Source organism: Rhamphochromis longiceps, linkage group LG15 (genome assembly GCF_057381845.1).
Source record: "Rhamphochromis longiceps isolate RC_006_pf linkage group LG15, R_longiceps_female_GT1.1, whole genome shotgun sequence".
Lineage (NCBI taxonomy): Eukaryota > Metazoa > Chordata > Actinopteri > Cichliformes > Cichlidae > Rhamphochromis > Rhamphochromis longiceps.
Window position 1 is genome coordinate 39,101,866 of NC_140571.1, and position 24,912 is coordinate 39,126,777.

The 24,912-nt window shown below is 42.1% G+C and overlaps 1 protein-coding gene across 1 annotated transcript in view; it reads right to left on the bottom strand.

Annotated features, from left to right (window-relative positions):
• nr5a2 (nuclear receptor subfamily 5, group A, member 2) overlaps positions 1-24,912 on the bottom strand; it is a 68,638-nt gene that overhangs the window by 31,239 nt on the left and 12,487 nt on the right. Inside the window, exon 4 of the mRNA XM_085383233.1 lies at positions 19,672-20,381. Within this exon, the coding sequence (XP_085239359.1) occupies positions 19,672-20,381 (710 nt within the window). The remainder of the gene's footprint in view (positions 1-19,671; positions 20,382-24,912) is intronic.

A 24,912-nucleotide genomic window follows, 5' to 3' on the forward strand; every position in this document is an offset into this window, starting at 1 on the left:
TTCATGTCAACAACTTTCATTCCACCTTTATTACCTTGTATGACACGACACTGGATATGGCCTAATCTGAAGTCTATCTCTTGTTGATTAGGCCTGTTTTGACTGGTGATCTGAGGCTGGTGGCAAACAGTGTTTGTTTACCTTCCACCACAAAGACACAACAATAGACAACACACTTGGTTAGACGACACGTGGGCTGCCTGACTATTCTTTACTTGCACGGCAGTTGTCATTTGGTTGCTGTACTCCTCCTGATTGGAGTTACTATTTATTGTTTACCTTGATATAGAGCAGCTCTTTGTATTTGTATTTGAATTGTCGCTCCCCTAACATAGTTTTTCTTTTCAAAAGTGATTTGGTTTTGTTTTGACCTTAAAAACAAGCATTTAGTGCTGACATTACGCCAAAGTAGGAAGGATTTCCTTTTTTCTGTGAGATTTGTTTGATCACATCTTTTTGTTGTTAACCAAAAAGTGAGATGTGAGTATCTGGCATCTCCTAACATATTTATTACATCATTTTCTCTTACTACAAGGTAAATGTCATTAGTTAAAAAAAATCATATTTGAATTCAGAAAAAGTCGTTATGCTTCTAGCACACTGTGATGGAATAAAATGACGCGTATACGAGAGATATGGCACGGTGAGAAATTTGCCTTGAAACGTTTCATGTCTCCCACTTCTCTTTCATCAGTTTGGCAATGCTGCTCTGACTTTTTCTAGCATTTTTGACAGCATCACAGGGTCTGTCTCTCTCCCGCCTCCTTCCTATATACATCTATTTTTGCGGTTCCACTCTGGTAGTCACTCAAGTGCAAGGGAAATGCCTTCATTAAAACCATCAGAAAGCAAGTAAGACGCTCAAAAGAGGGTGTTTTCTATATTGTGCCCTAATCCAATTCTCTTTATCTCCCCAACCTCAGGATGTTGGAAGTGTGTGTGTGTGCGTGTGTGTACGAATGATTACATGTAAGGCCCAGGCTCTTCAAAGGACTCCACTGTATGTCACTGGTGCTGGCAAGTATCGGGATACTCATCAAAGGCCTGTCCTCACTCTGCCCGCCTGGAAGCTCTTCTCTGACAAGAGTCCTGGGTCATCAAAGGGGGGCAATGGGAGGCTAGACTGGGGCAGGGGACACCCGCTTGGAAGAGGGGGACTGGTGACAGATAGACAGGCGTGTGGGCGGACCAGGGGTACGGGGTTCAGTTCACTGACCTTTTAAGTTCCAGTGACACGAGTCGTTTCCCTGACAAGCTCTTCCTTTGCTCTGTCAAATGAGCAACAGTCACGGTGCCTGATCTTACCAACACTGCTGCCTGTTCGCTCAGATAAAATGAACTTTCTGACACGACATCGACAACCAATTTGTCTTGTGTTTTACACGAGGGCAAAAGGGCCGAATATTATCTCTGTGCAAAGAAAACGCAGTCAGAAAAAAAAACCAAAACTGGACGACTGCCAGCGGCTGATTATAAACATTGCCTAGTTTAATGTATTCACACCTTCGTATGGCGCTGCAAAGTTCAAATGAGCAGTTTGTGTGCTCCAAAAGAGCAATAAAGCAGATTTATATAGTGGTTTAATTCCTGTCTCACCACATAGTCATGGAGTATTTAGATAAGGCTTCTAATTGCCAACCGTTTCCAGCAATGATGACGCATAGTAGGAAAAAAAAGCTGTTGTTTTTCCTTGATTCTTCTTCTTTATCCCTTCCTCATTTCACCAAGACATAAAAACACTTGCTGCTAGGCTGATGTTCTTTACTGAAATTGGTTGCTTCCTCGAACACTGTAAATATAGATATTGACGTCAAGATAACTGGCACGATGATTTCCTTAAATACATAAAGGCAGCTAGCACGAGTTACAGCCAGGTCATTCAGTGCTAACAGATGAAAAAGGAAACATTGTTTGATTAATAAGTCAAATTGATGTGAACACATTTTGGTAAGTGTGCGTAGCAACGGTGCTACACAAGAAGTTCAAAGTTGAACACATTCTGCAAAATGAATTTTTCTAAACAGAAAAGTTGAAAAAATGTAATACTGCTGGTGAGGCACTGTGAAGAGGAAGGAGAGAAGTATTTTTCAGGTAATAATGGAATTCTCTTTGAGATTTTAATTTCCACTAGCATCAGACTCAAGGTAATAAAATCTGATAATTACAGGCTGGTGAATGGACACAGCAGCAAATACTTTTCATAGCACATGAAAATACTCCACATGCTCACTGTAAGCCTAACCAAAACCACCACAGACGAACAACAGGAAGGTCTTGTTCTTGAAATTCTTACCAAATGCCAAAACCACGCTCTGAAATTGGTCAGATGGTGATTTAACGTTGCTATCATTTTGTGGCTAAAAAAAACATAAATGGATTTGAGCCATATGAACTTAGCCATACTCTATGAATTCAAGAAATAATTTAGGGCAACATGCATGAAAAAACACTTCTTCTCCTCCTTCAACTGTACGCATTTGAACAATCCCAAGTTGCCACCTGTCCTTGGATGAAGCAAAACTCATTACAGGAATTTTGCTTCTGAGCTTGGCGCTCATGCAGAAAACAAGCTCCCGAGAAATTGCTTCAAACTGGCCTCAAAATACACATTTACAGGTGCTTTTCAAGGTGTGATCTAGTTAATATTTTAATATCATCACCAATTTTTGGTTAAGAAATGAGAGAAATTCCGAGCAGGAACTTGTACTTGCAGCAGCCAGTGATGAAAAATACATATCCTCCAAGAAACCAATTTAACACCTTTATGATCGTTCAGGCGAGTGGGATCAATGCCCTGGATCAATCGCTTAGCCCATAGCTTTTGTTCAAAACCACTGGCTGAGATTAATGGGATTTTCCAGAGAGGGGGAGAGAGAGGTAGAAAAAGGAGAGCCCAGTTGAGAAGGGGGGAATGGAACTGCCAGACAGGGAATGGGAGAATGAGAAAAGACTTGGGGGAAATTGAGAAAATAAAACATAGTGATTAAGAGCAGATATTCCCTCCATTTCTAGGCAAATGTAAATTAATTGGAAATGGAGCATTCAGATGCTCGCTGACAAAAGTAATGTTTATTCATAGCCCCCTGCTAAGAGTAGAGCAATTATCACGCTGCGTCGAGTCAAAACAGGCCAATGTACGAGAATCTTTCTCCCCCTTTCTTGAGGCCGGGTTTTGGTCTAGTGCCACGAGCATTGTTAAGCTTCGTACGGTACGGTGGGCTTTAACGAGAGTACACAGCTGGATCTGATTTTAATAAGTAGTTCCATTTTTGATGTGGCTTAATGAACAGATTAATAGAATCTCCTTCTGTGGAGCCTTAATGAATGGAGAGAATCGTGGTTTTTTTTAACACAGGGGGGAGAACACACACATTCGCAGACCGTGAGTTTATTTGCCTCAAACGACTCGTACATAAACAATAGCTGTGCTTCTATCTTTCCTCTATCTCTGTTGGACAAGAATCAATGCTGTCTCGGAGTACTACAGGTGAGATTTGAAGCTGACATCAATGCCTGCGCGTCTCTAGCAGCCATTCTTTGGTGCAGTCCTGTCTTGGCATCTGTTCGCCTTGAGCCAAACAGGCCGCGTATTCACCTGGGAACGGGCATTAATTTACCTAGAACCGTGCCTGTTGTTCTCAGAGTGTGGCAAACACTTAATTACGCCGAGCTTGACGGTGTACCGAAGCTCGCTTCCAGTTTAGCTCGTTGATTAAATTGAGATTTGGACAAATTAGCCAGCAATGTATCAGGAATCATAAAATGGTTTATATTTGTTTTACTTTTAGAGCACACACAACCCTGATGACCTGAGATAAAACCTCACTATCAACCTGTTTATTTCTTTATTGCCATTATAACATCTTAACAAAGACCAAGCTACAATAAAGGCACAAAAAAAAAAAAATATCAGGTCACCATTTGATACCATCTAGGCAGCGTCTTGTTTTAGGTCAAACGAAATAGCACATGCCTACTGAATCCTGCTGCAAATCATTTTTGACATCCTTAACTTGCCCAAGCCACAAATAGAGTTATATCCATCAGGAAAAACAACAGAGTGAGTGACAAAATCCCCTGGATGTTCCAACAATGGTATGTGAACTGGTGGGAAGGCCGAGACGGATGGACAGTGTTCACGATCCAGATGACGTCCCCCTTTCTGTTCATGCTGCAGAGTGAGAATAGAGGACCGGTATTCGCTCGTCTCACTTTAACAACGTCAGCTTATGCTTATCGTGGCCCTCCAGTCCATGTTCGGCCTCGATCCTTCGGCTGGCACAGTGATAAGAATGCTGGGAAAATGAGCAGGTGGCAGGTGCTGCTGCTAGTCAAGCGGGAGGGGGCTACACAGAGAGCAGAGGAATGATAATACTGGTGGTAATGCACCCAGTGAAACTAAATTTGTCAAACAGCAGACAAGCTTAAGGAATAAAGCAACCAGAGTCAATTATTTCCTACTCGGATATGTATTTGTTGCTTTTGAACTGATGCTTTAAGTCCCTTTACAGCTGCAGACACGTAACTGAATGGCTTGAACAGCAAATAAATGAAAACATTTAGCCATTGCTGAATTAAACCCAGGGGTTACCTCAACTATATACAAAATGCTTGTTGTTACACTCTCAACTTCACTGCAGCTGTGTCTATTAAACCTTAGGTTGACACAAAAGTTCAGCACAAAGGTTCACTTGGCCTGGTTGTGCTATATAAGGTATCCAAGCCAGAGTGTCACCTTTATCTATATTTTACTATTTTATTATGAGAATGCTCCTTCGTCCAGCTTTGAGCTGCCCTGCGACAGTATGTGACACTATATACTGTATATATATACATCGCACGAATGCCCATCAGCATGTCTATAGCACCTGCTTGTTGTATGCATCTATCTTTAATCCAGCAGATCAGGTAATGGAGGATGCCGATGGGTTTATCTCCAACTGAGCACACAGAAATCCTAGACTGTTATTATGTCTCTTAAGAGCCATTGAGATGCCACAGGCCATCTGTGAGCTCAGAAAATATCACACAAGATGCAGCAGGCCTTGCATCTTTCTTTCACTCCAAAATGAAAGCGCTTCTGGTGGAAAAGAGGTTCTTTATTATATCAGCTTGTGATGCGTGCTTTAAAATTGTACATGCTCTATTCATTTGTTTTGCAATCAGTCGAGCACAGTATTTCTAGTCTCACCATAATATAAATTCACTCACTGCAAGTAGATGTAAAGGTTTTTCAAGAGAAGTGTAGAAAGTAGAAAGTGCAAATCTTCTTTCCTCCAAGATACTATTCAGTGCTTAGTCCTCAGCAGTGCAGAAAAAACAAGCCGTTTCTTTTCGAAGTATTTTTCTTGTAATGCCTTGTAATTATCTACCTACCTAGATGCTTTGAATGAGCATTTGTGTGTCGCTGCATATGCACTTACTGTGTGTTGGACTGAGAGCGAGACTGAGAGGTTTGTGTGAGTGGATGTATGCTGTCCTCTGTGTGTGTGTGTCAGAAAGAATTCTTTGTGTTTCAGCGTGCGTGTGCCCCAATGTCTGATCGATATTGCTGAGGCACTGTGATTGATTGGTTCCCACGGTGACCGCATTAACGGACTCCGGAGGCCGACCTCTGACCTCTACAATACCGCACATTCGATTGGCAGTGCTCTTTCCCTCTTCCCAGCTTCGCATCGTTTCGTCTCTACACATTATGGCATTTGTTTTCTTGTCCAGGTCCCGCATTGAAAAACCCCCCCAGCAAAACAAAAACCGAGACAGTGATTGGGCACGGACTCTTTCCCGCCCTGCCCTTGCTCACCCTGTCTTCTTCCATTCCGCTCCGAGTACATGTGTCCTGAGCCTTGTTGAGCTGAGAGGAAACAAGACACGGGCCTGACGAAGCTGTGCACGCTTGCCTGGGCTTTACCTCAACACACACTGATGCCACTAATACAGGAAACCACTGTAAACAGTGTAACAGTGTGCTTAATAAATATGTAATTAATACATTATTAACATAAAAAAGATGCTTTTAACAGCAGAAACTTGATACAACAACTGCGCACGCAGGCTAGGAGAAGTGTGGCACTACATGCTAGAGAAAGAAAAAAACAAAGCATGTCTGCGGGTCTGGGTGCTGCAATGGGAAGATTGTCTTGTTTTCTCAAGGTCGCTGATGATGGCAACAAACACTCCTCTCTGTCTGATATCAGCGCAGGGATTTGAGGATGAACCAAGCACGCCCAAACTTTCCTATTCTGTTTTTACTTGATGCATAAGCATATGAAAGATGGAAAAATCAATAAGGCAAGAGGAACAGACCAGTGAGAGGCCAGACCTGAATTTCAATAGATATCTTTTCATGCATGCAATGTTTATTGTTGTCTGAAACAACTAGACTGTTTACTAGACATGCATAAAAAAGTCTTGTAGGTAATGTCAGCCATTTTTATTTTATAAGTATATAAATAATGACTGAAAAAAGTTGTATTTTAATCTTGCACGAGGTTCAAAAACAGGGAGCTGCAATAAATTTTATTCCGAGAGAGTGTGAGACATGTAGGTAGTTAATGAGAAAGAAATGTATGTACTGTTGCTTAATTTTTGAGGAAAGTTAATCCATGAGCGCATGACTTCGAGGCACTATTGTTTCCAAGGTACCTTAGAAATAGATAACTTAGCCCCACCCCAGCCTGCGTGCACACACAAACACATACACACAGACTTGCACAGACACACGTATGCAAGAAATCTCAGGGCTTAGAGCTAAGAAGCTATCAACTAATTATCAAAAACACAGAGAAGCCCTGATCAATTATTCACATGAACATTAGACCGCTAATACACATGCAGCCCAGGGAATGGCATCTCCCAAAAGTAACCCTTCCTTTTACACTCAAACGCACACACACACACACACACACACACACACACACACACACACACACACACACACACACACACACACACACACACACACACACAGGCACAAACACTTGGATGCAATCACGTTAAGACCTACATAGTTGCAAATGGGTGCCAATAATATCCATACCTACATGAATATTTCTGCCTTCCTGCTTCTCCACTCTCCCACCCCACCTCCTCCATCAAATGCAGTGAGAAAATGCATGCCATAACAAAGTCAAACGAGTAACGCCAGTAGACTCTCTATAAGGTTCCTGGCTGGGAGGCACTGACCACAGAAATCCTATTGATCCATCAGCAACCCCCCAACCCCTCGTAGATTCTTCAAGCACACACAAATACACACCCCGAGCTTAATCTACAAGGCGATTCCAAGGCATTAAGCCCCAGCCATTGGATTTTCACGCTGTGCAATCATTATTTGAGCTAATGCTGCAATTTATGACTAGGTGTTTGTGTGCTGGGTGTGAAAGGCATGTGGAGGGGATGCATGGTATGCTGGGGAGTAAAAGACTGCGAATATATGCAAGTATGGATTTGACTTTGTTGTGATTGTGGGCTGGCTAAAATTGTGGCTTTGGATTTGGTTTAGTGAAAGGTTATGACAGTCAGATGTAAATGAGAAAGATGGTTTAGGCACAGGAATCAACAAACAAGTCACAAAGTAAAGGAAAAATCCTTTACCTTTTACCCATAAGTGAAGACATCCTTCGGTCTCGTTATGCTGTGGAGGAGGGTGGGGGGTAGCGTGGATTTGGCTCGATTTAGCCCCCTCAGAGCTAAGTGTCATCGCAAATCAATGACAGAATGACAAAGCCCTCATCTATAGGGCCTTAGGGGTCAGTTAATAGTTTGATGAGTATGAATATTATGTAAATCATAAGCTATGAATTTTCTAGTCACCTGATCTCATCTGCTCTGGTGGATTTGAGAGCAGGTTAGACTGCCCCCTCCACCAGCATCAAAATCAAAGAGCAAAATACAGGAATATCTTTTGGAAGAATAGCATCCCGTTTAGAGAGTACCAGAGACCTGTCGAATCAATGCAAACGCATACTGAAGTTGCTCTGTTGAAAAGTGGTGACCCTTTACATACAAAGTAAAAACCTCTCTGCGTATGTGTAAGTGTGCCCTGGTGTAACTGTTTGTGTGTGCGTGTGTGCGACTTCGATTGACAGACGCTGGAAAATTTGCCAATAATCCTTGTCTGGATGTCTGGATGTTAAGAGGAAAGGAAGACACGCAAAAGAGGAGCCAAAGAAGACAGGAGGCTGAAGCTTTCACCCTTTTGTATTATTCAGAACAGCAGAGACATTCTTCTTTAACTTGCTCGTTCTTCCTCTCCCACACGCAGACAGACATATACCCACAGACACACACATATGCAATATACCTTAACCCAGCATAGAAGACCAGAGCTGTTTTAAAATGCACAGACTGACGCTGTGATGCTTTCTGTCTGAGAGGGTGGGAGACACATATTCCCATTAGTGTGTGACGCGCTGGGGGAGGATGGGGGTTTTTTCCCCCTTGTTTTGTTTTTTCCTTGGGGGGTTGTAATGGGGTGGTGGATTTTTAAGAAAACAGCTGTGAATCCACATTTAAATGTGGCGCAGCTCCAGAGATCACTGGGATCAGAGCCCTTGATGCACAAATTAAATATCTGAATTGCTTAATTGAGCCTTTCCAGAGGTCCTGTGATATGTAAACCGCCGAACTCAGAGGAAGACGAGGTATCAGAACCGCAGTGCCGCAGAACAGATGGGGCCCTGCTTCTCCCTGAAGTGCATCTCCAGGCCTTCTCTGACAGAAACTGCCACGAATGCATCTGGATTTGGAAAAAGATATCTCTGTATAGCATGGCTGCTGCGGGCCTGGTGGTGCGGCTGCTCATGATGGGAAGTGCAGTGCAACATGTGGCGTGTAAAGCATTGCCCTGAGGGAAGGTGAGACTATGGCTTGCCACCTGAAAACCTTGCATTTTTTTCAGCTTCACTGGTTAATTTCTAGAGGTTTAATGACGTTGTCGACACCTCTCCCAACAAGTCCCCTTTCGGCATATTTGGTTTATTGCTCGTCATTGTTTCAGCTTTGCCCGAAAAGCCTTTTTTTAATCCCCTTCTGAGAGGGCGCAATCCGAAAAGAACGCAGGGCCTGTAATGGCTATTATTAGTGCCATGCCTTTATTTCACATGTATGGAATCGTTTATCCGTGGCTCGTGCCAGGTTCGCACTTATGGCTTTTGGGGAGAACAGAGAAAGAGACTGACAGATTGTGAGGTGAGCAAGAGGTAATGGTGTGAGAGTCATAAAAAAGTCCTGGTCTAGTGCAAAAGAAATAAGAAAAGCAAGAGCAAAAACCGGCAAAGAAAAGAGCGGCTAAAGTAGGAATAGGGAACAGGTGCTTTTGTCCTACTTTGGCGGGAGGGCTTGGGCCGTTTTCTCGGCTGGGTCGCTGGCTGGCGTGCAGCCTCGTTGAAATTTCTCGCCCGTTGTCATAACACAGCCACAGTGTCTAGTGTTACTCCGACGAACTGCACACATCAGTCATCGGTGTACAAATTCAATCACCGTTGAATATAAATACCGCTCGAGTCTTTAAGTGTAAAACTAGCCAGCAAGCTGTTGACTGTGGTCCACCACTGTCTTATCTATTGTCTCCTGGACCCCCCAGGCCCCGAAGCTTCCCCACTCCCTGTCTAGAATAGATGAGCCATAAATAAGCATCAAAAATAGACCTAGGGGCACAACTGTTGACAGCTTTGTGACGAAAGCAGCAGACACGGACCCAACTTGTAGGCAGGCTGGATTACACGCAGATAATAAAGGCCACGTAAAATGGGCACATAGGAACCAAAGGGCACTCTGTGTGTATATTGCTTGGTTATTTATTTTTATCTTACCTAAAAGCTAGGTGTGTGTTCTGGTAAATGTGTGAAAGACAATCAAGTCATTGTCTAAAGAAGTTACTCACACTTAGATACCTGACATATAAATATCTCCTTCTATCACTGTAGTAGGTGGAGTTTTCCAACATAAAGAACATATGTAATGTAACATGCTTAAACTGTATGCACTGAATTTAAATCAGGTAGATAATTGTTGAGTTATAATTATGTAAATCTGATATATGTTATTCAGCTACTCCAGCAATGAATATTGGATTTTACTTTGTTTATAATATAAATAGATGAAGTAATCAAAAACTGTGCTTTGGTTCTGGCGAGCGCAAGAGAGGAAGATGAATTGGCTGACATGTTTGCATACTTTTGAATGGTGAATTTAGTTTAGAGGTTGGGGGGTTAGCTTAAGGTTGCAGCAGCCACACCTCAGCCCCTGTGACCTCCAGGAAACCCTATAGCAGGGAAGTATTTAGAAGCAAAATGCCAGGACTTGTCTCTGTATATTTCCCAGTCGTCTGACAACATAGTGCCACCCTGTGCGTCTGCAAATCACAATGGGCTGCATTTTTTTTATTTATCTTTTGGCTTTCAGTGTTTCTAATGGGAAGCTGGGGTGGGGTGGAAAGGTTTCTGGATAAAAGGCAGATTTAACATGGCTCATAATTAGAAGCACAGCAGCATATGTGTGTGTGTGTGTGTGTGTGTGTGTGTGTGTGTGTGTGTGTGTGTGTGTGTGTGTGTGTGGAGGGGGGTGGGGGTGGAAGGAGCGAGAAAGTTGCTTTGTACTTTGGAGTGTGTAAAATGTTTACACTCCCTTGAGTTGATTTGTTAGCAGCCCAGCCAGCTAAATCAAGTTCCAATATCCACTTTGTTTACCCAATTTCTTTGTCTTTTATTCCCACTTCCTTTCCCTTCTATCTATATCTGCCCGTCTCTCCCGGCTGATTTGACTGACTGTTGCCAACTTGCGAAAGAACAACAGTGTTAGTTCGGGGGCCACAGAGGCTAACAGCACAGCCCAGTCACCTGCGCCACCGTCTTAACAAGCAGCATGACCTGCCAATAAAAAAGGCTTTTACCCTGATCATTCTCAAACAAGACTTAAACACAACCTGCTCTTTCTCCTGCCGGATGCCCAAAGTGCTCACAAATGCGAATCAGCCCGTGTTAACTTGCTTGAAAATGAAAAACTACGAGAGGAGGTGGAGGCAATTTTTTTATTTTATTCAATTTTTTTGCTTTTCTTTGCTGCTAAATGAGCAGTGGGTTGAAGACGAGAGGGGGGAAAACGGCAAAAGGCCGAGACAGACAGAAGTTTACAAAAGCAAAAAAACAAATCTCTTTTACAGGTTTAGTTGGGTGGTGAATATCCAGTGATGTCCATCTGTCAACAACTGAATGTCTCATCAGTGCTCTCGCATGCTGAGTTCCAATTTCGGTTAAGAGTCGAAACAGTGGGAAAAAAGAAAGGTCCTTGTGAGAGAAAGAAGTGGCGCAAGGAAGAGATAATGCTGAGGACAGTTGAGTCTATCATTGCTCAGAGCTCTGTAAACTTGTACTTCATGACAGCCTTTCATCCCTCATCAAAGCAACAAGTAGATGAGCAGACTTTGCACATGCTTAAAACGACCCAACCCCCGTCGTCTCCTTAAAGCTGCCGCTCCTTTGGGACAGGTGACCTTAAATCTTCTCTTTTAACAAGTTTCCTGTTCTTCCTTCCGGCCTCCCGCCATCCCCCCGGGATGGACCTATGGGACCCGTCCAGTATTTGAAATGGCTGTATTTTGAAGCTCAGTCTGACTATCAGGGGAAGTGAAGAGGACATTGGAAACTTTGCTTTCTGTCAAATCGGTGGTTGCTTGCAGTCAAAGCAGCCTAAGTTGTATAGGCTGTTCAAAAATTCAGACTGCTATGTTAGGAAATAAATATTGATTTAGAAGAAAATTATTATTTTTTATTTATTTGTGCTGTTCTCTGAGGCAAATACAATATTTTACATGCATTTCCATGTTTCACTTGCACGTGGGACCTGTGAGAATAGCATTTCACAGCTTCCGTATCTTGCAGCGGGACACTTCAGTGTAAGGCTCATATTCAGGACGTCCAAACTGGAGCCTTCTAGCTAAAGAACTGCCTCAGTCATATATGATTTATGGTTTTTTGACTGCCCATACACTGTCTTTCCCATTTTGTATTGCAAAAAAAAAATCAGGAGGGCCTTTTTACACTATTTATGAAAAAGACAGAGTGATGTCTGCATGATGGTCAATAATTTATGAATGAAAAGAGGCCTTTGTGAACCTACACCAACCTCTCCCTCCTATAAGTATCCCCCGAACTGCTGCTGCTCCTACCCAGTACTGCTGATCAAAGAGATATTGTTACAACTAAAATAGCAACTTAAAAAAACACACAGACGGCCGTAAGACCTGCCGGCAGCCAGGGAGACACATAACAGCAGAAGGGAGACGGTGAGAGAGAGAAGGAAGGAAAGAAAGAAAGACCGAACATGTAATAGACAAGTAAACAGGGACAAATAGCTAAAATAAGTGAGGCTGGTCGTCTGCCGACTTCAACAAAAAAAGTCTGTGCAGAATCAAAGGGGTGTGTGTGTGTCTGTCACAGGGGGGACAATACTGTACATGCATTTGTGTGTGTTTTAGGGTGGGTTGCGCACACGTGTGTGCGTGTATGTCATCTATCACTGGACAAATGCTGGACTGTGGGGGGTGTTGGTGGGGGATCGGGGGGGTGAGGGTGGGTGGAGGGGTTGTCGGCCAGAATGCTGCTGCTCCTCAAATGAAATAATATATCTTTGAAAGCCTACGCCCCGCGCCAGGCCCAGGCCCCATATATCAAGCCCAAGAGCGTCTGGTGGATCTGCTCCAGGCCCATTAACCTTCCACCTGTTCCCTCCTTACACCCCGCACCCTACCCCACCAACCTACCGGTTCTCTTTTCACCCTCCCCTGTTGTCCTTCACTGTGCCCCCTCTTTTCCTCTTCCTCCTCCTCCTCTTGCCCTTGGTTGTTACCTCTCACAGTCCCTTGTTCATCTTCCCATGTACCCCCTCCCCTCCTCCTTATTTCCTTCTTTCTGTCCTTCTCTAGCGACCCTTTATTATCTTCTTGTAATATTTTCTTAATTTCTCATCTTATGTCTCTATTATTTTCCTTTGGTCAACTTTTTTGAACCCCTTCTTTCTTTCTCTTACTATTTCTATAACTAATTTAAACATCCCGTGTGCCATCTTTCCCCACACTTGGCAACATCCCTCTCACTGTCCTTTTCTATAGCTTCTTCCTTTTATCCCCTGTAAAGTAAGGGTGCCGTGGTATGTGTGTGTGTTTCCAGGGTGCGGCACAACCTGCAAAATAATTCAAATTCAATGGAGCAGGGACACAGTTACAAATCTCTGCCAAACGCATGTGTCCGCCAACCCCATCACGCTTGCAGTTTGTCAGGACTGGCGGTGTTGAGAGAGGAGGTTGTTGCATGGTGGGGTAAGGGGTGGAGGGGGTTGACCTCTGTGACAAGACAGACATTGCAGCCTGAGGCTCCGGATCTCTGCGTGTGTGTGTGTGGATGGTGGTATAGATATACCACTTCCCAGGGTTCACAGATCACGCCTAAAACGACTTATTAATTTCCACTCAGTTATGGGGTGTGAAGAAAAAAAAAGAAAAGGTGCAATCACCGGTCAACGCAGTGCAGGGGCAATATACCCCCTCCTATTACACACACACAAACACACTTAAACACACACAGAAACGTGCACATGCACCTTGAAAATAAAAGCTGCTTCTGAATAGATTATAGAAAAACGAGGTGGGGGAGTAGACTACATGTGTGCAGAGGGGAGAGAACCAAGACTGCAGGAAAAAAAAGACCATCCAGTCTGAACTTGTAAATATAATTTTACCAAAGTAAATTAATGTAATATTTATGGATGTAGATGGGAAAGAGGTCGAGGAGGGGGCTGAAATTATGCACCGGGGCAGAGCGGGGGCACATCAGAGGACCTTACATTATTCACTCAGGTAAATCTATTAGTGGAGAATATTCAGGTGTGAGATGTGAACATCAGCTCCCCTCTTGTCCCACCCGAGGGATCTGTCATCTGGTGTGATTGACTGACACGCAGCAGCTGAGAGGAGTCGATTAAACTGGAGGAGAAGAGTAAGCGCTGTAAATAATTCTACTGCTTAAAACTACTTGTCTAATTTGTTAGACTGCTGCACATTTCTGCAGATTTTTGTGTGTTCATGAAACCTTATGAAATGTATTTATTTATAGGAATCAATAAACTAAACTGGAAGTAAAATTGAAGTACAAAATAACACAACACAGTGCTAATTTGGTATCTTAGCGGACTGGTCTGTTATGATAACAACACTTTATTATAAAGCTCTTAAAATTTAAGTTATGATTTGTATTCAATTTGGGCTTATTAAATTGTTTGCATTCCTGCCTATATTTAAAAGAAAGCTGACATAAAGATGCGAGGTATGACCTGCAACTCTCCTCTCCTCTCCTCCTTTTTCCCTCCTTCTCTCCTCCACCCGCTCCTCTTTGTTATTCCCTCTCCTTCCCTTCCCTCTCCCCCCACTCTCTTCTCGCATTCCTCGTCTACCCATCTCTTCTCTCATCTCCCCTCTTTGTTTCACCTCTGTTCTCCTCGCCTGTCCTTTCCTCTCCCCCGCCATCTGTTTATCCAATATGGCCGTCCCATCTCAGCTGGGAGCTTTCCCAGGGAACGAGACTTCTAATACAGTTCCTCCTCAACATAATGGGCCTCAGTTCTGCTTTTGCCATTGCCGCTACATGCAGAGCAGAGCAAAACAGAAAAACGAGAGAGAGAGAGAAACAGAGAGGCATAAAAACCTAAATGGATCTCCTCCAAACAACTGTCGCTGGACAACTAATAGAAACAGTAATGCCACATTTAAAAAATGTCACGGGTGTTTTAACTCTGTGCCATTTTTTTCAGGTGGGTGGACTGAGTATACATATATAGTTACACAGGTTTGGGTATTTGAATTATCTTTTAAAATGCTACGTCACTTTCAGCAGATAATTGAAGTAACATGCAGTTCTTGCTCACCTTATATGAGACATTTGAGATTTGAAAAAAAAAATAGTGCAAATGTCTTTGAAGCTGGGATCTAAAATGTATCTAATGGCTAATAATGTGGAAAAAGAAATGCACCCCCGCCAGTGAGGCAAAATTTCATAGCAATAGTACAGTAATAATTTGGAAATGGTAGTTCACATTGCACATTACATCATGGATTATCATATTGTTGCCCCATTTATATTCACTTTAGTCTAGTGTTACTCACAGTTACTACTATGTTATTACAGAGTTGTACCACATTTTCTTTACTGTGCTATTGCTAAAGAGTAGTAGCTTTACGGCACTACTTTACCTATGAGCCTTTGTCTGACAGGGTGCTTCCTTTTAGTACATTAACTTCTGTATGCCGTGTGTTGACAAGGCACGCAAAAGCGCTTGTTGTCCCACCACCGAACACACATGTTTTTATTAAAGGGTGTAGAGAGGAAAGAGGGTGGGGTAGCTGTGGTGAAAAGGGAGTACAGTTAGGAAGGTAAGATATAAACATATGAATCATCAATAGTCCCTATCGCCCTGCTAAATTCTCCTTCCCATTGTGTTTGTGGTGGGAGTCAGGCTAGCCATCTTTAAGCTGGAACAATGGAGGAGAGGGTAGCACCAGACCACCGTGGTATGAGTCACCCTCACACACACACACACACGAACACACACACACACACATACACACACAAAGTCCAACTACTCATGCAAACACTTGTATTCCAATTTTCAGTAAAAACAGGAACAGAGTGTTGGTTTGTTTGTTTTTTTAATGGCTGTCTTCACCAGTTTTACAAAAACACATGACATCGTCTTTTTAGTCAAAGTGTTTAAATGTTGTCAAGGAGCAACTTAAACTATTTGATCCTTTTAAAAGTCTGATATTTTACCTCACGTGTGTACTTTAAAAGCATTTGTAAGACAAACCTTTACTTCTGTTACAAATTCATCTCTTTCAAGGGTGGTTTGATTTATGACAATTTCTTGTTTTTTTTTTTTTTCTGCAGCTTGTTTGGTGAATCACTTCGCTTTACTTGCACTTTCATTTTTGTGTTCTTGCTCTGTCTTGTTTTCAGTAGCCCTTTTTTCATTATTATTATAGTGGACATTGATTTATATTCCTGTGTAAAGCAAACTTTAGTTGACAAATTTCTAAATATCATGGGAGGTTACTGTTTTACATGAAATGCTTTCATGAAGTTGTTTGTTGGGAGGTTTTGTGTTGTATTTCCATCATTCTCCTTCATCTAGATTTGCTTCAGTGAGAGAATTCCTAGAAAGCCCTTCTGAAAAGTGTGCTTGCTAATACTTTAACTATGGGGGTTCATTGATTTGTTCTTTATAGGGGTTACCATCACGTGTAGTACAGCTGTGAAATCCAGTACCACCAAAAAGCAATCTTTTTGCAAAAAGCCTGTAGCTCCCTTTATGAGCATAATAAAGATTTTTTTCTTTTCTTTACCATGCACAAATGTATCGGAGCAGGCAGTGGGGTTCATGGCAGGACAGGGGATGAGAAGGTTGGGGAGGGATATCACAGCATCCGCCCAGTGCCAGCAAATGTCTCTGAACGACAAACGCATTGTCAAACACCCATCCTCCCAGAGCGAACAAACTCTGGGATACACTACATTTAAGTGTGGAACACAGTGGATTAAGCATGGTTTGTGTATACTTTTGTATACACAAATAAATCCCTTTTTTTTTTTACCTTATTTACCCTTTGGAAAATAAGACAAATGTATAGTCAGTGGCTTTCTGCAAAAAGAGCAAAAACTAATCTTTCAATGAAAAATCATTAAAACCATTAACTGCATCTTTTGTTGGCAAACGCAGGGTCAAGTTCTGATATAAATAACAGAACACGAATCACGAATCCACCTGTTTTCAACTCACGTAAAATTCTATAAAACTCCGAACCCTGCCAAAGCATTCCCTCATCATGCCACTTTTTTTAAAACTGATTTTAAAACCAGTGCACCAGACCTGCCTCGATCTAATTGTCAATGTGTTAAACCAATCAGAACTGAAGTAGTGAAGTAGGTTGGCGGAGAGAGCCCACCCCAACTTCTCAGATCCAAGGTGTAAGAAATGTTCCTCACGTCATGCCTCATTCCCAGAAGTAAAGAGAGGGAGGGCGAGAGGTAGTGCGCCGCACTGGAAAAGAATAGGGAGTGCTCTTTAGAAGGTCCCCTTAATGACTAAATATTTATGAGTCTCGTGACCGAGGCCAACTTATGGAAACTAAATCTTTAAACACTTTTTTGGCAGATGCCTCCCACACACCCTTCCAGCTTGGCTCTATGACCAGAGAAATTCTTTTGTTCTTACAGAGCTAATAATAGTGAAAGGGGCTGTGCTTTATGGGTGAGTGGTGTCCGTGTCTTAATGTGGATATCTTTGTGTGTGTGTGTGTGTGAAAGCGTATTTATAACTTCCTACAGTGCCACACTACTGCAGTGACAAACTTTTAATTCCACTCAGCTTCCTCTCTTTCTGGTCTCAGGCTCAACCTCATGTCTTAAAGTCAGATTTAACAGTTAGAGGAGCTGATGAAGGATTTATACATGTCTTATCAAATCAGCAATCAGTATGAAACACTACAACGTGCACCATTAGCTGTACCAACACAGACACACATATAGTCAAAAGGAAACAAAGATTTGTTTACAAGGAGATAAAGGTGGAGAACAAAGGTCGTGGGTGGGTTTTTCTGCTTAATTTGCACAGTAAAAATATGTAAAGGATGGCACCATGCATTGACACACAATTATTAAGCTCATATGGCTGAAAAACACAAAGCAAATACTTTGTAGATTTTAAAATGCGTTCAATAGCAGCATCAGACAATCCAGAGTGAGCTGATCAGTTTGGCTAGCCCGTGCTTTGCATATTCTCCCCAGCATTAATCTTTCTTCACCAGTCCTCCCTGTAGCTGTTAATTAGAAACAAGCGAGGAGACGAGGACTGTGGGAAAATCTGTCAGTGCCGCAGCTAGCACATTATTTGTCAGGCCCTCTTGTGCTTCAGATGACCCTTCAAAAATAGGGGAAGTGGGGTAAGTTCAATTATCTCTCTTACTTGAGTGAAACGTGGTCCCACCTCCCCAAAAAACACTGGGTCTTGTGCAACACAAGCAGGAGATTATTTTTTGTAACCGTTTGGGGTAGAGCAAGAGGTTTCTCCTGCATAGAGCCCGGGTCATTTTCTACCTTTGTAACAGGCACTCGGCTCAATTACTATCAAGCTTCTGTAATATGGGTAGTCATTAGGCAAACATAATGACAGCCCATTCAGCAGCAAATCAGGGAGTGACAAACACAAGTGGGTGAGATAATTGAATTAGGATGAGAGTGAGAAAAATAGAGATGCTTCACAATGGAGCAAAAATGATCATTCAAAGTTAATTGGCAAGCCACACACAATTATTAGCTGTGGCCACACCCTACAAAGGTCCTTTGTGTGTCTGTGTGTGTGTGCTATGCATTTGAGGTAAATGCAAATACAGATCTCAAAAATGTCAATAGTGGGGACACGGCGTGTGCTAAATGTCAACATGTGTTTTTCAAGGACTCTTATCTGTGCTGTAATTGGCTCTGTTTTTAATATTGCATTTTTTCATTTGTTATTTTCCCCTTTGAAAACAAAATAATATTAAATATTTGGAGGGGATTTTGCAACAGGCCCTGGCCCATGAATATGCAGCTGAGCCTTCGGCGATGCGGTGTGAAACAAACAGAAAAAGAATCAGACAAGGGGAAGAAAAACAGGTGAGGCACAGACTAATCAAATGCCTTTCATGTCGCTCTGAACATTAACCTTCATTCAGAGCAAATAAAGTGCAAGTGTGCAAACACACACCAGAAAATCTCCCTTGCGCTCTGTGATGAATAGGAGAAAGAATGATCACGTGTTACAGTGAAGCATTTGTGGATGGTATCCAGTGGTCAGTTGTAATTGTGATCTGGACAAAGGATACAATGTTGCCATTTTACTAGGCTTGTCAGATTACATAAACCTTAAAAAGCTGGGTTAGGAGGAGCAGAGTCTTAGGTTTAACTGTTATTTAATTAGAACTCAGTTTAAAAAAATTTTAAAACGCAAAAGACTTTTTTATTTTTGCTTTTATAGTCATAGTATCGCATGTCATCACACAGCGCATGTCTGTGTAGATCTGAGAAGTATTTAAAAGGGATGGTATTCTGTTCACATAAAACCCTCAGACTAGGGCCTTGTTAATATGAAATGTGCCTGAAGCTCACAGTCAAAGTTTTCAAAACCCATAGCAAAAATGTGTCATGCACGGGGTAAATACAACTGGCTGCTGAATTTTGATCAGGCAATGGGACACGCAGCAGTGGCAGCAATGGACAGACCTGCCACTGCCCCCCACAGCCTTGTGCACTCAGTGTTAGCGTGCTCCGTGGCATTAAAAGGGAGATTAAAGGTCTGCTGAAGATAAAGGATTAAGCACATGTTTGTGAACTGGGTAAAGTATTGTCAATTATGAATGGCAACATGGTGAAAGATTTAGCAGTGGAAAGAAATGCAGGATAATTTATTAAAGGCATGAAGACTTACTGCAGATGGAATTAAAGCTTAAACAGTATGCTGTCATAACTGATCAAAATGATGGGCCAAACTATGAAAACCAGTGTTGGCTAATAATTCAATTTATGTAGAGTAAACAGCTTCTCACATTCAAATGTAAACATATTTTAAAGACTTGTGCGCACATACCTTGAGTTCTCGGAAGAAAATGCTGCTGCGTGCCCACTCCACGATGGAGAAGAGTGTTTGGTCGGCCATCTTGCACATCAGGCCAAAGGTATTGAGCTTCTCGTGTTTGCCCCGGCTCGCCTGCTCCTGCTGTAGATAGGCTAGGATCTTGGCCTGAACCTGCGGCTCATCTGGCTCACATTTAAGCAACTCTACAATCAGGTGTGGGAAGCTGGGTGGTGAGCCCGACTGGTAGGCGTCAACGTAGGCATAGCCCATGATGGATTCTGGTGAGCTGGTGTATGGGTCTGGGTACTCAGACTTGATGGTGCGAGTGCCCTGGAAGTGTCCGTAGGCTGCCTGGTAGCCCTGCAGGCTGCCGGCATGTGGTGGCATTGCCATGCTTACTGGCGAAGTGACAAATGGGCTGCGGTCGTAGTCTGTTGGGGGAAGGGCTGTGCCGTGGTGGTGGTGGTGGTGGTGGTGGTGACTGGTGTGGTGGCCAGCGTGGTGGCTCAGTGGAAGGCCCTTGGAGGCTGCAGAGTGGATGTTCTGGATGGCTGAAGAGATAGTGAGGTCAGTGGGTACGGCCTGCATCACCTGGCTCATGGCCTCAATCTTTAGGCCGTTGGCTCGAATCAGCGCCTTCTTTTGCTGCTTGAGGGCTCGGTCACGTTTGTACATTGGGCCGAACTTGTTGCGACCGCCCCGCATGCGATCCGCTCGCACAGCTGACGGGCAGAGAGATGAAAAAGAAGACAAAAAAGGAACATACAGTCAGCTGCATTTAAAGTTCACAGTTATAGTTCTTAAAGAGGTTTCATAGAATAAGCAGTTAGTATATGCAATCCTAAATATTTTTCACATGTTCATCCAAAAGTTATTTCATCCAGAATGATGAATCCATTCAACAAAGAGATTCATAATCCAAAGAGACAATAGTCTGCTAAAGATTACATGCCTGATGACCTCACATGTGCTTGTAAGTAGAAAAAGCCTTTAGAGTACCGTTCCAGACTGTAAAAGTAATTATGATGTTTGGATATGAACTTTTCATATGTAACTTGTATGTAGGGCAAAAGTTTTCCTGTGGTGATTGCACTTGACATTTACCCATTGACTCTTAAACCCCACAGAGCTCACAGATAGCAATGTTACTCATTGACTAGAAACTCTATGAAACACTCTGCAGAATTATCGCTGTGCAGCTGGCTGTCTCGGTCTGCCATACAGAAACTATTCACCTCAACAGCTAGATGTGGGTATAATCTCACAGGATACGCCAGCTCTCTTTCCAAAATACATGTTTTAAAAATGTATCTGAATATGAAGTTCCAAAAACCATTAAAATACCACGGTCAATTACCAGAATCTTTTTTCTTTTTAACAAAACTCCCACAAAAAAACAAAAGCTTAAAAGCCTGACAATAAGTACATTGTGTCTCTTTATTCTGGTGAAACAAACATACCCATGATGCCCCCTGTCTCCCCCCTCGGTGCAGCATCCTGTGGCGAGGATCACAATGAGTCTGTGCTGTGGGTATTTATAATGAACGAACTGGGCACACAGTGGACTGCTACGAGGGCCATGTGTGATCTGTCGAACTGCTGCCATGGGGAAGCCGCTCTGCTGTCTCTCAGTTGGGGGGCGCTGGTGTTAATTATTCATACTTAATTACCTCTTACTCTGACGAGGCTCTCGTAGCCCAGTGTGCAACCAGCTAACGGACTTCTGGGACACTATGCAGCAGAAAAACACTCACTAACACCAATATTTCAGAATATCAACTTGGGTTTTATTGTAGACTTAAAGGTCTTCTTTCTTTTAAAGAATTTCACATATACAAAAAGAATATGCTAATGAATGCACATATATTTGACCTGCTCATACACACTGAGTAATCAGCTATCTTAGCCAGTCAGCCTCGATCCACTCTGACTCTCGATGTCTTGACGGATGAATGAAAGAACAGAAGAAGAAAATTGAAGAGGGGGTGTTGAGAGGGTGTGGTGGGGGATTGAAGTTCGGGGTTAAGATGGGCAGATACCCGCACAAAGGCATACATGAATAGACACACACTCACACGGACACCGAGCTGCCTTGGGAGTGATTTTAATGACCTCCGTCACGAAAAGTGCCTGTCACTGATCTGAGCGAGAGGAGCCGAAAGGCCAGACGCACACACTCACACAACCACATGCCGCTTGTGTGCATCACCGTTTCGTACACTCACACGCAGAAAACACGTGCAAACACAGAGTCCTGAACATAGAAAACATCAGACACAGAATCGCATAAAGAGACGGGGGGCACGCTAGACAGTCAACTTGGCGACTGTCATCTCGGCGACTTGATTTTACATGCAAACGTTCACACAATCATGTCTTAACACGCTTGAGGTCAACCCCATGCAGTGCCCACTCAGCCAGGCTCAGGGATTATCATGACCCTTCAAAAATTGATTATACATCAAAAGAAAAAAAAAGAAGAACAACTCAGGAGCCATGTCAAATGTATCCATTATACATTATTTTGGAGCAACTTTAACTATTAATGATTCTCCACAACAGCGTAATTAATGAGCTGAGAAACTAATAGTTGGCCCTACTGGGAAAACAAAATTAAGCCCCGACTGCCTTTCTTGCCTGCCCACACCCAGGGACCCACATCACATCATGAATATCAGGTTTGGGGGGTGTTGGTCTTGCCACCACACACACATACACACACACTTACACACAGACTCTTTGTGTCTAATTAAACAAGGTGATTTGCATTCATGTAACACAGATTAATATACAAGGGGGAGGGAAAGGAGGGAGGAGGATGGTACATGCCTGTGTATTGGGGTAGAGGATGAATGGGTGTGAGTGAGGTGGAGAAATGTTAAAGGGTTGGATGCTGCACAGACTCAGCCTATGATGAAAAACAAATCTTATGATGCTGTAAGTTTAAAGGATGAAAAGCATGGGAAAAAAGTCACTCCGTTAAAAACTGAAATTTCCAACAGTAACTGAATTTCCTTTTAACAAAAACTTTGCAGACTGTTGCAGACTGAAACTTAAACTTATTGGCAGCGTTGTCAGGTAAGGGATGTTTGTGTTGTTTCTGATTTTAGAGGCATAGACTTGTGTAACTGAATATTACATAAGACAATGACAACCGCCTACAAAAAAGCAAGCAAGAACAAAAATACAATAACAAAAATAACAAGGTGCATGTACTGCACACGTAGCTTGATTGACAGAGGTTGACAGGAGTTGTATGGAAATGTGACAAATATTTGGGTGATATAAAGGCGGAGGCAAAAATAAAGAGAAGTGCACAAACCTGAGATTGTAAATGAAAAAGATGTGAGTAATGCAAGAGGACAATGCATATATGGAGACAAAACATTAAAAGTTCAATTTAGGTTGATTTATATTGCACCAATGCACTAATGATATTCAAGAATCACTTCAAGGGGCTTCAAGGACTCTGCAGTATTCTGTAAAAAAATCCCCTAAAAATCAAGGGAACCTCTGTAAATAAGCACTTGGAAACAGTGGGAAGGAAAATCTCCCATTTAGCAGGAAGAAACCTGTAGCAGCAACCTGAGCCTAGAGCAGCATAACTAATCACGCTGCCTCCCATTCTACTTTTAGAAATTCTAGGAACCACAAGTAACCCTGAAGTCTGAAATGCTCAATTAGAATAATATGGTACTATCAGGTTTTTAAGATTTGACGGGGCGAGACCATTTACTACTTTGAGTCTGAGGAGAAGGATTTTAATTTCAAATTTAACGAGCCAATGAAGAGAAGCAAGAGAAATATAGTCTCTTCTTCTTGTTCCTGTTCATACTATCACTGCAGCATTTTTGATTAAAAGTTTTTAAAGAGTTTTTACAACAATCTGATAATAAGGAGATAGTCCAACACCCTGAATGACATGTCTTAGTCAAAAATGATTCCATGATTTCTCACAGTGTTACTGGTGGTGAAAGTGGCCATCCAGAGTAAGTATCCGGTCAGATGCCATACTTGTAAGGATTTTTGGGACATTATTTGGGACATATATAATAACCTCAATTTTGTCTGAATTTAGGAGGAGAAAATTAAAGAGGATCCAGGTTTTATATCTTTAAAACATTCCTGTAATGTAACTTTTTGATTTTGTCATATGACTTCACAGCTGGGTATTATCTGCATAGCAATGAAAATGTTTACAGTGTTTTCTAATAATATTGCCCAACTGAAACATGTATAATGTCAAAAGTATTAGTATTAGTATTAGTCTATTAGACAGATTCAAACCATTGCACCCCAATTTATTTAATACCCACAGTGCAATCTTTGTCATTTCTGGAGTAAAATATTGTAATCAGTGGTTTGAATGCTGCACAGGACAACCACAGAGATGAGTCCACACAACTCTTAGTAGTGCTGTTACTGTGCTGTGATGAACTCTAAATCATTATTGAAACTCTTTAAATAGACCTTCCCCTGAAAATGATCAGTTAGCTATTTTATAACTGCTCCAACAGTAGTTATAAGAGGAAGGTAAGAAAATTGGTTTACAATAAGCTGAGTTAGCTGGATCAAGTATAGGATTTTTTTTATTTATACCTGTGATGAAATTCAAAGTCATTACTAGTACAAGTTAAAGGAATACTAGGTTCAACAGAGTCTGACTCTATGACAGCCTGGCTACAATGATGAAAACAAACCTGGGTTTTCCACTATCCGTGATGAACAGTAACATGTCATAGCTTTATGGAGGGCTTTTTTTTTTTATAGAGTAACAAACTAGTTTTCTATGCCAAACGAAGGTCTTCTGAATCACTGAAATGCCATTTTCTCCCCAGCGTACGGGTTATCTGCTTTAGTATGTGCATTTGTGAGTTATAACCGGGCATCAAGAGTATGGATTTGTTGCCTCCTTTTTCAGAAGAGCCAGTATCCAGTCATGTACAATGCAACATTATTAACTAAATAATTATCCCATAAATTTTAATCATGGTTGTTAAGTTTAAGTAGCGGCTTTGCATTGTGTTGTGACATGTCACTGAAGAAGATAAAGCTTCATTAAATCTATTTTATCCATTTAAATCTATTAGACTTTACTTTAAGTCTAATCTTTGAGTTGATGTTGAGTGAACTCATTTACATTTTGAAAAAAGCCAGTTGAGTCTAATAATAGATTAGCTGCAGTGTGAGCGCTGATATTTTCAACATATAAACGAATGTTAAAATCAGCCACTATAATTATTTTACCAGAAC